Source organism: Saccharomyces eubayanus, chromosome V, assembly GCF_001298625.1.
Source record: "Saccharomyces eubayanus strain FM1318 chromosome V, whole genome shotgun sequence".
In the NCBI taxonomy this organism is placed as follows: domain Eukaryota; kingdom Fungi; phylum Ascomycota; class Saccharomycetes; order Saccharomycetales; family Saccharomycetaceae; genus Saccharomyces; species Saccharomyces eubayanus.
This window is the reverse complement of record NC_030980.1, coordinates 256,840-271,125: the sequence shown is the minus strand read 5'-3', so window position 1 is coordinate 271,125 and position 14,286 is coordinate 256,840. Positions and strand designations below refer to the sequence as shown.

At 39.9% G+C, this 14,286-nt stretch overlaps 7 protein-coding genes across 7 annotated transcripts; 6 read left to right on the top strand and 1 right to left on the bottom strand.

The window, feature by feature from the left end:
- Nucleotides 1–740: 740 nt before the first annotated feature.
- FCY2 (purine-cytosine permease) lies at nucleotides 741–2,342 on the top strand (the record flags this gene model as incomplete). Its single annotated transcript, XM_018364652.1, has 1 exon — nucleotides 741–2,342. One exon carries the CDS (start codon nucleotides 741–743, stop codon nucleotides 2,340–2,342), a length of 1,602 nt encoding a protein of 533 aa, XP_018222724.1.
- Nucleotides 2,343–3,028: 686 nt separating this feature from the next.
- HIS1 (ATP phosphoribosyltransferase) lies at nucleotides 3,029–3,922 on the top strand (the record flags this gene model as incomplete). The annotated part of the gene is made up of 1 exon (XM_018364651.1): nucleotides 3,029–3,922. The coding sequence occupies one exon, from the start codon at nucleotides 3,029–3,031 to the stop codon at nucleotides 3,920–3,922; it is 894 nt and encodes a 297-aa protein (XP_018222723.1).
- Nucleotides 3,923–5,172: 1,250 nt separating this feature from the next.
- On the top strand, nucleotides 5,173–6,831 carry GIP2 (Gip2p; the record flags this gene model as incomplete). The annotated part of the gene is made up of 1 exon (XM_018364650.1): nucleotides 5,173–6,831. One exon carries the CDS (start codon nucleotides 5,173–5,175, stop codon nucleotides 6,829–6,831), a length of 1,659 nt encoding a protein of 552 aa, XP_018222722.1.
- A 948-nt stretch (nucleotides 6,832–7,779) lies between these two features.
- Nucleotides 7,780–7,893, top strand: DI49_1456 (uncharacterized protein; the record flags this gene model as incomplete). The annotated part of the gene is made up of 1 exon (XM_018364649.1): nucleotides 7,780–7,893. One exon carries the CDS (start codon nucleotides 7,780–7,782, stop codon nucleotides 7,891–7,893), a length of 114 nt encoding a protein of 37 aa, XP_018222721.1.
- Nucleotides 7,894–9,157: 1,264 nt separating this feature from the next.
- On the top strand, nucleotides 9,158–10,060 carry PIC2 (Cu/Pi carrier; the record flags this gene model as incomplete). The annotated part of the gene is made up of 1 exon (XM_018364648.1): nucleotides 9,158–10,060. One exon carries the CDS (start codon nucleotides 9,158–9,160, stop codon nucleotides 10,058–10,060), a length of 903 nt encoding a protein of 300 aa, XP_018222720.1.
- A 789-nt stretch (nucleotides 10,061–10,849) lies between these two features.
- HOM3 (aspartate kinase) lies at nucleotides 10,850–12,427 on the top strand (the record flags this gene model as incomplete). Its single annotated transcript, XM_018364647.1, has 1 exon — nucleotides 10,850–12,427. The coding sequence occupies one exon, from the start codon at nucleotides 10,850–10,852 to the stop codon at nucleotides 12,425–12,427; it is 1,578 nt and encodes a 525-aa protein (XP_018222719.1).
- Nucleotides 12,428–12,664: 237 nt separating this feature from the next.
- JHD1 ([Histone H3]-lysine-36 demethylase) lies at nucleotides 12,665–14,164 on the bottom strand (the record flags this gene model as incomplete). The annotated part of the gene is made up of 1 exon (XM_018364646.1): nucleotides 12,665–14,164. The coding sequence occupies one exon, from the start codon at nucleotides 14,162–14,164 to the stop codon at nucleotides 12,665–12,667; it is 1,500 nt and encodes a 499-aa protein (XP_018222718.1).
- Nucleotides 14,165–14,286: the final 122 nt, after the last annotated feature.

The window sequence follows — 14,286 nt, the reverse complement described above, 5'->3', positions numbered from 1 at the left end:
TGCGTAGGCAGATCGTGCCGTTGATTCAGCCACTTTTTCTCGTGACCGGAGTCCTACTGAATGCTTTGATTAATTAATCTAATGTATCTCATTTTTCTTTAAATGATTTACCTGCGCAGGACGATAAAGAAGTCATCCAAGACACCAAATCTTTCAAAAATTGAGTACTAACGTTAGAAAGCGCTGCACTTGTACCCTGCGGGGCTGCCWARTGCAAGATWWWACGAGACGGAAMGTGAAYTTCCCGYTSCCCAATRACYCMAAARAATCKATATYAGWMGATYTTMTMGCGWTACTSRGCGRGGTWTTCRWACGGWCTRAYYMTYTWCTGGRKATWCYYGGTGCKCGCTCGACMATCGCKYKYWCWTCTGTWTCKCCATCAMTKYTKAYTTCTACGYACATKTWKTACYTTTTCGCCTTATCAATTMAWTTKTTYKGKCTTTWWTTTCTTTTTTATYWTTKTYTCWATTTTTYAAATCGTTTTTTTTTTTTTTTTTTTTYTTTTTCCTTTCCAATGAACAAGATGCAGGGAATTAAGATGATGGAATTATTATAAATATCCATCATGAATTTCAAAACAGCAAAAAGTTATCATTGCCTAAAATACGTTGGAGGCATTTCTTCTTGTAACGTAAATACATAAGTATAGCAGTCATAAATAATCTCGTCAGCCAAAGCATAAGTGTTGCATACAAAACCTTCTCTAACTGTTTTTAATCATACAACATAATTTATAAAGAATGTTGGAAGAAGGAAATAATGTTTACGAAATCCAGGACTTGGAAAAGAGTTCTCCTATAATAGGCTCGAGCGTGGAGAACGAGAAGAAGGTTGCCAGCTCAGAAACCTTTACCGCAACTTCTGAAGATGACCAACAATACATTGTCGAATCATCAGAAGCTACTCAGCTGTCACGTTTCCAAAGGTTCTTTGCCAGCCTAAATGCTGAGACAAAGGGTGTCGAACCAGTCACAGAAGACGAGAAAACTGACGACTCTATATTGAATGCTGCATCCATGTGGTTTTCAGCCAATATGGTCATTGCAGCATATGCTCTAGGTGCCCTAGGTCCAATGGTATTTGGGTTGAATTTCGGTCAAAGTACTTTGGTTATCATTTTCTTCAATATTATAGGTTTAGTGTCTGTTGCATTCTTTTCTGTTTTTGGTGCCGAATTGGGTTTAAGACAGATGATTCTTTCCAGATATTTGGTCGGTAATGTTACGGCAAGGATTTTCTCCTTCATTAATGTTATTGCTTGTGTTGGTTGGGGTATTGTGAACACATCTGTTTCCGCTCAACTGTTAAACATGGTGAATGAAGGCTCTGGTCATGTCTGTCCTCTTTGGGCCGGTTGTTTGATCATCATTGGTGGTACTGTGCTTGTGACATTCTTCGGTTACAGTGTCATCCATGCTTACGAAAAATGGTCATGGGTGCCCAATTTCGCCGTCTTTTTGGTCATTATTGCTCAACTTGCCAAATCAGGAAAGTTCATGGGTGGTGAATGGGTAGGTGGTTCTACTACTGCCGGTGGTGTTCTATCTTTTGGTTCATCTATTTATGGTTTTGCTGCAGGTTGGACCACATACGCCGCTGATTACACTGTATACATGCCAAAGAAAACAAACAAATACAAGATTTTCTTTTCCTTAGTTGCTGGCCTAGCGTTCCCTCTATTTTTCACTATGATACTTGGTGCTGCCTCCGCTATGGCGGCCCTTAATGACCCAACTTGGAAGGCATACTATGATAAAAACGCCATGGGTGGTGTGATCTATGCTATCCTGGTTCCCAACTCTCTAAACGGGTTTGGTCAGTTCTGTTGTGTTCTATTGGCTTTGTCCACCATTGCTAATAATATTCCAAACATGTACACTGTTGCTTTATCTGCCCAAGCTTTGTGGGCACCTTTGGCTAAAATACCGAGAGTTGTCTGGACCATGGCTGGTAATGCCGCAACGTTGGGTATCTCTATTCCTGCCACCTATTACTTTGATGGGTTCATGGAAAACTTCATGGACTCCATCGGTTATTACTTGGCTATCTACATCGCCATTGCCTGCTCCGAGCATTTCATTTACAGACGTTCGTTCAGCGCTTACAATGTCGATGACTGGGACAACTGGGCTGCTCTACCTATTGGTATTGCAKGCACTGCTGCCTTAATCGTCGGTGCCTTCGGTGTTGCCTTGGGTATGTCTCAAACCTACTGGGTTGGTGAGATTGGCCGTTTGATTGGTGAGCATGGTGGTGATATTGGTTTCGAATTAGGTGCAAGTTGGGCATTTATCATTTACAACATCGCAAGACCTCTAGAAATCAAATACTTCGGCCGTTAAGGATTTTTTGTCTTTAGCAATCTCTCCTCAATCATTTCATATGATGATTCATTAATGCAATTTCATGTACATTATTTACACAACTAATTTAATAACAAATAGCTTCAAATTTTGTTTTACTACTATAGAATGATGTGTCAAAGTTTACTGCCTTTATCGAGCAAGAACCTAAAAGTGCCAAGGCTGTCACAGTCTGCAGGCCAAGTAGAACCCCTCACAATAGTCATAGATCGGTACCTAAAAAAGGTGTCAATTAAAAAAAAACTACGACGAATACGTAAAGAGAGCGCATTCTAACCCGGTCCAATGGGTTATTTAACATGCTAGTTTGGGAGATTCCCTGTCAAAAACTAATTATGTATTATTATTAATTAATTTATTTTCCACAAGTCCTCTACTAGTAGCGCTGACTCGTCCCGGAATTTCTCTTTTTCCGGCATTCTGTAGCGAGCCGGAAACTACACACGTGTACATACGTAGTCAACGATTGAAAAAAAAAAAATATGAGAATAATTTCAGGTGAGTCATCCGCATCATTCGATAACGTCGAAACAATTGGCTGAGAGACCATTTATATACTGTGAATTTCGAGCATTTCAGTGTCCCATATTTGCACATCGATTTAGATTTGACGAAGGTTTTCAAAGAAAAGTGAAGATTAACCAGTTGAGAAAGTCGATAGAAATATGGATTTGGTAAATCATCTGAACGATAGACTGCTGTTTGCAATCCCAAAGAAGGGTCGTTTATACTCTAAATGTGTTTCAATTTTAAATGGTGCAGACATTAACTTCCACCGTTCCCAAAGATTAGACATTGCATTGTGCACAAGTCTACCTATAGCGTTAATCTTTTTGCCTGCCGCAGATATTCCAACTTTCGTTGGTGAAGGTAAATGTGATCTCGGTATAACCGGTGTCGATCAAGTACGTGAATCTGATGTCGACGTGGACCTACCGATCGATTTGCAGTTCGGTAAATGCAAATTACAAGTACAAGTCCCAGTAAACGGTGAGTACAAAAAGCCAGAACAACTGATTGGTAAGACCATTGTTACCAGTTTTGTCAGACTTGCTGAAAAATACTTCGCAGAATTGGAAGGAACCAGCGTAGAAAAAATGTCGACGAAAATAAAATACGTTGGTGGTTCTGTAGAGGCATCATGCGCGCTGGGAATCGGTGACGCTATTGTGGATCTTGTAGAAAGTGGGGAAACAATGAGAGCTGCTGGTTTGATCGACATCGCTACTGTATTGGGCACAAGCGCCTACCTAATAGAATCAAAAAACCCAAAGAGTGACAAAAGTTTGATCGCCACCATCAAGTCAAGAATCGAAGGTGTTATGACCGCTCAAAAGTTTGTTTCGTGTATCTACAACGCTCCCGAGACGAAGCTCGGAGAACTCTTAAAAGTTACGCCCGGCCGTAGAGCACCAACCATCTCCAAAATTGGTGACGAAGGTTGGGTCGCTGTCAGTTCTATGATCGAGAGATCAACAAAGGGTGTTGTTTTAGACGAACTGAAAAGAATCGGCGCCACAGATATTATGGTCTTCGAGATTTCTAATTGTCGTGTATAAGCAGGAACAACAAAAAAAGGGGCAAGAAACAAAACCAGTACTAACTCTGTACTAACTCCGTACCCTCTATAGGCAAGACTGATAGAATCTATCTTATTTAGTTACGTTACGTCACGTTACGTTATTTCCGCATCTATGTAATGAACTTATAAATTATCTACTTACTCTCCCGTTGCCATTGCTCTCAAAGGAAACTGCTCTTCCCGCACTCGAAGCATACCATTCAACGTTGGCCACAAAACCATCGTTACTCTTTTTCGCACCGTTGTCTTCATTTTCACGGTGTCCTTGTTTCTCCAAAAATAGTCGGAAATAGCAGCTCCGCACAATATCCGCAGTTTCAAGGGTTATCTAAGCACTGGCATTGTGAGAGAAGTCCCCACAGAATCATCTCCGGTGAATGCACTGCCATAACATGTTGCATGCAGACGTCCTAACAACCTTATGTGGTGTCCCGTGCTGCGTTCTCTGAAAGAGGCTGAAGTGGGCAGCTGAAACTATCGGCAAGCAGCCTATTGTGGAGATGGGCGGCAAACTCCTGTTCCGCGGCGTGGGGGGCGGGGAGAGTGCTTTTCGCCGTGGAATGGAGCGCATGAGAATAAAACAAATATGCCTGCCATGTTATGTCCTTTTAAGGGGAAAGGGGCAGTCAGTGAAAGGTCTTTTGCCAGAAACATCAATCAGTTACGGTCAACGAAGGGGCCAAGAGCTTTATTCGGTTAAACAAAGCAAATCTTGAACTTTCAGCGGCTTACCTATCACTCGCCCATTCTTTTCTTCTTCTTGTTGAAGTTAGTTTTCGTTATATATACGGGATCATACAGTTTGCAAACTACAGCTGGTTCATCGGGTAGAGCAAGGGGAAGGCATTTCATCGTAGCCTCTTTAGTATAGCGGATATTTATAGAAGGAAAACCTGCATAGAATACGTAAAATAACAATAAAAAAAACAAAGGTATTTGAAAGGAAAAGAAACTAAAAAAGGCAGATCTGAAAACACGAGGGACGTTGAAAGGGAAGTTAGATATAAGAAAATCTTTCTAGCAAAATATAAACAAAAATAAAGAATACAACATTGCAGCTGGATTCTTTTTCACTGAGCTGTATTTTTTTTTTGTAGAAAGGACAGCAAACATATTTGATCATCCTTAGAAGGAGAAGGTAAGTGGAAAGGAAAGAGTACGACTGTCTAGTAGTTCTCATTTTCTTCTTTTCCGAGGCCGTTGAAGATACAATAGCAAAGCTAAACAATGTATATTAAGGCAGAGCAGAAACCCCCACAATTCAAAAAGAATGATGAGAAATCACACAGAAATAAAAATCAGCGGCTACCGGATCTCGAAACGGATTTTAAGGACCACGGGGTTAATTTGGACTTATACAGGAAGGATATGAATGGCAGCGCTGAGGAGACGTTAAACTCTCTGAAATTTTTGCATAAACCTCAACGAGTAACACAGATGAGAGCCAACAGGTTCCCAGAAGAAGAAGTACAAAGGAACACTAACTTAAACAAGAGGATTTCTTCGGCAAGGAACGATGAAAACTCTGAAAACGATGACGATAGTTCCAGCGGTGGACCCGCCACGGGCAAGACTGAAGCAACATCAAATAGCAGTGCAAAGTATCCATTCAAGATAGAGCTGCCTCCGCTTTCTCCAAGATCATTCTTAGCTACCCCCTCTTACGAAACTGAATATCCGGAGACCAAGTCTCCTGGCAATGATATGAACTTTGAATACGATGAAGAGATTCTGATTCCATTTGCGCCTCCTGTATATAAGAAGTCTGGCGAACTGCTAAAAAGCTCACTGAAGAGAAGATCAAAGTCGCTTCCCACAACTCCGGGTATAAGGGAGAGCAGGGGGGACGGTTGCCGAAGGGGAGGTGATGGTCCTGTGTTACTTAGAAGTAAAAGTGTCCATTTCAATCAAGCCACTCCGGTAAAATACTTCGCAGAAGACGAAAGCCCTATAAATGTCAATAAAACTGAACAGTACGATAACCGCTTGAGTTTTAAGCATAAACCAGTGAACTTGATGGTAGACCCAGATGAGGAGGAAAGACTGTTATCTTTGGGATTAGAAACTACTTCTATTGGTGACGATTTGACAACGGTTGCACCCAAGGGCTTTACTAACCCTGCTAAAAATCCAAATGCTAGTAATGGCAACAGTATTAATAACACTAAATTAAGGAAAAGTAAAAGATTCCAGAGTCTCGTAAAAAATAAAACGGTAATTCCACCACCCAAACTCAATAAAAATTTCACGAATGGTGGTAGCACTGACGAATTCCAGAACCGGGATTCGACTAACTACCACGTTGTCGGGCTCTATAGTAAGAATTTCCCCATTTTGAGCAACAAGAACCCAAAAAGTTTAAAGTTAAACATTTTTATTAACTTGTCACAAAACAAAAAAGTCTTCCTACAAGAATTATCACTATACATTCACAGAGACAGCAACTTTCTTTTCAGTACCCCATCATTTAATAATATTCCCGAAGGTCACAACAACAACAACAACAATGAAGGCATCATGAACAAGGGTAATAACACCGGCTGTACAAGATTAATTGTGGGAAGGATATTGGTGAAAAATATTTTCTATGATAAAAGAGTGGTGATACGATATACATGGGATGGGTGGAGGACGGCGCACGAAGTGGAATGCGTTTATATTAGCAATGGAGATGGAATCTTGCCGGGCACCGATATGGACATTTTCCATTTCATTATCGACGACGCCAGCAAACTTGATCCTCGAGGCAGGCTGGAATTTTGTATCCACTATTCCACACGCAACGACTATAAACGAGAGGAATACTGGGACAACAATAACGGGAAAAATTATAAAGTTGAGGTTGTCATGGATGGTTTCAAAGATCCGTTCGCAGTAGTCGGTTGAAGGCAACAAAAGGGGGGGGCAACGGGACCGGAGTGGCAAAAGAAGATAACTCAGAGGATCTTTCAATCGGTGGCATCTTTACAATTGGAGCCAGATTCCGATAAATAGCCCTAAAATATGCTAAAAGTTACCAGTAAATACACATAAAGTAGAAAAGAAAAAGTAAATACGAAGAAAAGCCGAAAGTGATGATTTAACGTGCGGGCGCATATACAAGCTTAGGAGTCGATAGGGCCACTATTTTTGCTATGACAGTTATGCAACCTTTACCATGGTACGTAATGCGAATATAATGGAAAAAAAATGAAAAAACACTGAATGCAGGGGGGCCTCGGCACAGTTCCCAGAGCTTAAAAAATTATAGTGTGTAAATTGACATTAGTAAGGAAAGCCTTGAAGGATGGGATGGCTTATACGCCTATACACTTCCGGTATCTTTGGAATCGTGCCGGATTTCCTTCTCATCCGAGCACCCTTTCGCCGCGCATTTATGGAGACGAATTTTGTGTGCGTGTTTGGTATCCTTTTCTTGCTTACTACTTTTTTATTTTAGCGCCCATCGCTATGCTTTGTTTCGAGAAAAAAAATCAAGGGACTGCGGCACTTCACTGGGAGAAGGGAGTATAGATCGCTCAGTTGCCTATTTTTACGTAGGGAGAAAAAAGTGATTGCTGCACTTAATCATCCATGCTCTGTGTGATTGGGCCTATATCCGATAATTGCTCACTCATAATAGCATATAGAGAATTACGAGTATACCTCATGCATTCAATTAAGCAGAAAAAAATCGAGACATTTTTGTCCATTGTAGTTTCATATATAAGGAAGCTGAAATTTCCTTCACCATATCGCTATTCAAGTTTCTAGTTTAATATTACATATTTTTGTACCTTGCGAAATCCTACAACAATAAAAATCCAACGTAATATTATACAAACACAGACTACAATGCAAGATCTAGAAGTATTCTTAAGTATTTTTGCCTTCACCTTCGTCTTCTACTTTGGTGCTCATAGAACAGTCATGAAGAGAAATAAGAGCGATGTGCCATACTTGCAATGATTCACGTCTATTGCTCTGCTCACCGCCACTGAGAGAGTTAATACAGGTTTGCTAACTCAGCCTGACCCTGCTCAGGTACGCTTTTTCACTACTCAAAAAAGTTGATCTTAATATTTAATAATTTTTTGTTTATCCAGTCAACTCTAAAACCCCAAGTAGTTTCATATTTAATTATAATGCTATATGCCTATCTAATATATTTACGGATACATCTGTTTCATTTTTATACCGGCAACTCATTGCTTTCACGTTCGTCATTGTATATTTTTGTTTAATTATAAGCGTACCTATTCAATTTTAATGCGATGATTATACACTCTCTACTTATTTGTTGGAATTGATGCCTTGCTTTTCTTCTTCAAATGTCGCTCCTAAGCTCAAAGATTCCTGCAAGCCCTGCAAGCCATACATCCCATCGTCTTACATTCTCAATTGAAAAAAGAAAGAAAAAGCTAAGCAAGACTAAAACCTAGTTCCTACAATGGTTACTGAGTTGCTGAATGTCAGAAATCCCGCAAATTCGCCCGCATATTGAGGTCAGCGGCAAAACCCTGTTCTTCGAAAAACACACGGTATCAACCGCGCGAAAATTTTGACGGAGTTCCCGAAAACGGCCTAAAATCCGATCACGTGGGMACAAAAAAGAGAAATGCGAATTCCGGCTTTCGTTCCTGCTGGTAGTACGMAAGTAAAGGACACATTGTGTMAAAGTTATGTACCCGCCATTACCCTTAAGCGTGCTAAGTAAGAATAGGACAGACAGAATACAGAGAGTGAAAAGAAAACATCTTCCTAAATGGTAGAGGTAGCAACGGACTCAATTGGGCCTTATCCCACATCCATAGAGGTTGTCCGCTTGTATATTAGCTTTCCGTGAAGATTACAGCCGGGGTTGCATTTCATCTCTTAAACGGACTGGTTCGGCTAAGATCTCGGCAACCGAAAGTGAGCCTTAAGGGGTATTGACGGAATAAGGAGATCTTTTTTTTGAATTTCCTTCCTTGTTTCCAGTTCTGTTTTCGCATTGGCTGTTATAAAAAGGAAAATGGAAATATCGATTCCTCGTAGATGCCCTGTAATCTGTGATATAAATACTCAGGGACACTCGACAATTGGAAGTTTATTCTTTTTTTCCTTATTTCACAACTCTTCCCTTGTTAGTCAATGATACACTTCCATTGAATAGAAGATTTTATCGTTATTAGATTTCATAAAAGAGATAAACAGGTGAAAAAAGGAAAAAGTTAGTTGACGGTTGCACAACATGGAGTCTCCTAAACAACCACGTAAAATCGAATTATATACAAAAGAGTTTTATTCCACATGTACTTTAGGTGGTATAATTGCATGTGGTCCAACACATTCTTCGATCACCCCACTAGATCTTGTAAAATGTAGATTGCAGGTCAACCCTAAGCTGTATACCTCTAATTTGGATGGGTTTCGTAAAATCGTTGCCACTGAAGGCTGGAAAAAAGTGTACACTGGGGTCGGTGCCACATTTATCGGTTATTCCTTACAAGGTGCAGGTAAGTACGGTGGTTATGAGTACTTCAAGCATTTATATTCCGGCTGGTTAACTCCAGGTGTTACTGTGTACTTAATGGCCTCAGCGACCGCTGAGTTCCTTGCTGACATAATGCTGTGTCCATTTGAAGCTATAAAGGTCAAACAGCAAACCTCAATGCCCCCCTTCTGCAACAATGTAATTGATGGTTGGAAGAAAATGTATGCGGAAAGTGGGGGTATGAAATCGTTCTACAAGGGTATTGTTCCTCTATGGTGCAGACAGATCCCATACACGATGTGTAAGTTTACTTCTTTTGAAAAAATAGTCCAAAAAATATACAGTGTTTTACCAAAAAAGAAAGAAGAAATGAGCCCATTGGAGCAGATATCTGTCAGTTTTGTAGGTGGCTATTTGGCCGGTATATTATGTGCTGCCATTTCGCATCCAGCAGATGTTATGGTTTCTAAAATAAATAGCGAAAGAAAGGGTAATGAATCCATGTCTGTCGCCTCAAAGAGAATATATCAAAAGATTGGATTTGCCGGACTATGGAACGGGTTGATGGTGAGAATTGTAATGATCGGTACCTTGACAAGTTTCCAATGGCTGATTTACGATTCCTTCAAGGCTTACGTGGGCTTACCAACTACCGGTTAGATGGGCAGTTTCAACGCTCACCGTAGTTGTTCTAATATTATACATAAGCGTACGTACACGAAATTTTTTATAAAGTTCCCATGATGTCTGAATCTACAATTTCCGAGTAAATGTTCTCGATCAGGTGTTGTTTTCCCTAAGTAAGATCGCACTCTACTCATGAAGTCCCGAACTAAAACAGGTTGGTAACACAAATTTTCTCTTTGTCATCATGGATAGCACATTGTAAGACAGTCTGGACCCTAAATTATACGCATTATATACGGGCACATGTGGGCGTAACAGAACCGATCAATTCACAGCCTCCATATAGCTATGCCCAGATAAAGGCAGATAATTGTAGTACGATAGCGCTGTGAATCACTCACTTGACCTTACAATTGTTCCAAGAGATCGTTGATGTTCTTTTTCTTTCTGGAACTCCCCTAATAGTAGCCTTTTCTTTACTGTGGCTCAAACCACGTGCATTTTTTTCTCCATGACTCACTTTTTCTTTCTTTTTCACTAGCAAACAAAATTTCATCATTACCATTTTTTTTTTTCACTTCTCCGTACGCGGCTTTCTCTGAGATTCTTTTTCCTTCGAAGAAGTAATGTGCCATGTATAATGTGTATATATAAGAAAACTACCGAAACAATTGCTCTATTTTCACCGTCTAGTGTTTGCTTTTGTTGGAAGGCACCTTTACATAGTCAAAAATCTAATAGCTCTTCTCCATTGTTTAGGCTTACATAGCTATATTACTTTGCAAAAAAAGCTTTTTTTTTCAGTCTTTCACTTTCACGCCAATGGACTTTCATACTACATCGAGCCATTCAAACTGGGTCGTACAAAAGTTCGGAGGTACTTCTGTCGGTAAGTTCCCTATCCAAATAGTGGATGACATTGTAAAATACTACTCCAACCCTGACGGTGCCAACAATGACGTCGCTGTTGTTTGTTCAGCCCGTTCCTCATACACCAAGGCGGAAGGTACTACTTCTCGTCTCTTAAAATGTTGTGATTTAGCCTCGCAGGAATCAGAGTTCCAAGATATTATTGAAGTCATCAGACAAGATCATATAGATAACGCTGATCGTTTTATTCTCAATCCGGCCTTACAAACCAGGCTAGTCGACGATACCAATAAAGAATTAGAACTAGTCAAGAAATATTTGAATGCTTCAAAAGTTTTAGGTGAAGTTAGTTCACGTACTGTGGATCTGGTTATGTCTTGTGGGGAAAAGTTGAGTTGTCTGTTCATCACTGCCTTATGTAACGATCGTGGTTGCAAGGCCAAATATGTGGATTTAACCCATATCGTTCCTTCTGATTTTAGTGCCAGCGCTCTAGACAATAGTTTCTACACCTTCCTAGTCCAGGCATTGAAGGAAAAGCTAGTACCTTTTGTAAGTGCTAAGGAACGTATTGTTCCGGTCTTCACAGGATTTTTTGGTTTGGTCCCCACGGGGCTTCTAAATGGTGTCGGTCGTGGTTACACTGATTTATGTGCTGCTTTAATCGCCGTCGCTTTGAATGCTGACGAATTACAGGTTTGGAAAGAAGTGGACGGTATCTTTTCTGCCGATCCTCGTAAGGTTCCTGAAGCACGTTTGTTGGATAGTGTGACTCCAGAAGAAGCTTCTGAATTAACATATTATGGTTCTGAAGTTATTCATCCGTTCACAATGGAGCAAGTTATCAGAGCCAAGATTCCTATCAGAATCAAAAATGTTCAAAATCCATTAGGTAATGGTACCATTATCTACCCAGATAACATAGCTAAGAAGGGTGAATCTACCCCACCACATCCTCCAGAGAACTTGTCTTCATCCTTCTACGAAAAGAGGAAGAGAGGTGCCACTGCTATTACCACCAAGAATGACATCTTCGTCATCAACATCCACTCTAATAAGAAAACATTATCTCATGGGTTCTTAGCTCAAATATTTACCATTTTGGACAAATTTAAATTGGTCGTTGATTTGATCTCTACTTCAGAAGTTCATGTTTCCATGGCTTTACCCATCCCAGACGCAGACTCACTAAAGTCCTTGAGACAAGCTGAAGAAAAATTAAAAATTTTAGGTTCTGTTGATGTTACAAAGAAATTATCCATTGTCTCATTAGTTGGTAAACACATGAAGCAATACATTGGTATTGCTGGTACCATGTTCACCACTCTGGCAGAAGAAGGTATCAACATTGAAATGATCTCCCAAGGTGCCAATGAAATCAATATATCCTGCGTTATTAACGAAACAGACTCTATAAAAGCACTACAATGTATACATGCGAAATTGCTAGGTGGGCGGACATCTACTCCAAGCCAATTCGAACACGCCGTTGATGAACGTTTAGAACAATTGAAAAGGCTAGGAATCTAACCGTTTTCCTTCCTTTCTTACTTAATGATAGAATATTAATTTTTTTTGTTCCTGTATACACGCACATATTTGTATATATATTAATGTTTCCCTAATTTACATTTTTGGCGATTACCCCATAAGTCAAATGTAAAAATATATTGAAACAATTGTCACAGGAATTTGTGCTTTTTCAACGACGTAAGATCGGAGCGAGAGGTAAGACAACCAGCCAGTCGGCAAGAAAAAAAGAATTCCCTACGTGACAAGATCGGCTAAAGCTTTCACTAAATAATTCCTGGAAGCAAAACTCAAAGGTTTATACTTCACTCCAGGTTTTATAAGGTATCCATATAGTAACTCAATTGTGGAGTTACTGACCTCGGCTATCAAATCCGTATCTCTCCCACCAACAGTCTTCTTATTTTTAGAAAGCACAATATACTCACATAATTTACCTATAACTTGATCAAATTTGGGAAAGGTAAATCTTTTGGGAACCTTTGTCAATTTTTCAATTTCCACAATTCTAAAATGAGTCTCTAGATCACGCATTGCTAGGAAATTACCCCCAAATACCAGAGAATCTGCTGGTGTATAAACTGCATGAATGTATCCGGACGGGATCATAAACAAATCACCAGCATTCAATTCCATTGCAAAACCATCCTCAAGAACATTGCCTAGAAAAAAGCTGTTTTGGTATTCCTTCAAAGACCATTCGACATACTTATCTACATTTGATTGAGTAGGAGGAAATAGCAAAAACTTCTTCTGTCCAGAGATGACGTTATAATAAACTGATGTGCCGGCGAAATCCAAATGAAAGTCCGTGTAGGCGTCCTTTACGGACATTAAGATATACTTGGTTACTTTTGGTCTTGGATTATCCTCTTCTGCTTCTTCATCATTGACTTTCCCGAGATCCTCGTTCCAATTCCAAATTTGATCGACAAGATCATTCTGTTTCACTGATGTGGGCCTCTCAAGTTCTAAAGCCTTGACGTTGGAGACCTCCAATGATATAACGTTTCTTATTCGATCTCTATTACCTGGTTCAGTTTGAGTAAAATATCTATTCCAAGAACCCAGAGTCCAGGTCTCATTCATTTGCGTTTGAACATCCATCACATCAACACGATAATCCTCCCCTATAATTTCCGTAATATCATTAACGGTTAAAACTCCGTTGTTTGTCTCCATTTTCGGCACTTGCACACCGCTACTCCAAGGATCGCTTATTTTGTATGGCTCCCTTATATCATTGAATGTAGCAGCAAATTTGGCGGCATTGATAATATTCGACTTATTTTCCCACTTTTCAAAACATCTTAAAAAGGTGTCTTTATGAGGATGGATCATTTTCTCTCTTTTTGCTTCGCCCTCATTCAGAGCAATGTAGTCAATATCCTTTTTCTTCCTAAAATTATATCGCTTGCTGATATGATTGCTATCTTCATTTTCCCCACGATCTCTTTGTCGCTTTCCATTTGGAAGGCCGCGAGGAAATATAGCAAGAAACTCCTCTTCATAATGGTTGACACAGCGGTAGCTCTTGATCTCCTTCGATGAATTCGGATAAGAGGAAACTGGGGTACTTGGAATATCTGAATAGTGGATGCGCTTCAAAGGCACACATTTCACATGTACCCACTGCGGACAACTATCACATTTCACCCAGAGCAATGCATTTGGATTTTCTTCAAGTTCGCAATGTGTGCATATATTAGAATCCTGCATAGTGGTACAATTGTACATATTCCTGTAATATATATTACCTTCAGCCTTTTATAGCCATTCTACTCTTCGTTAACTCTTTTGCTCTTTTCAATTGGCACTGGGTAACCTTTACTGTCACAATATTGGGAAAAATCACCATA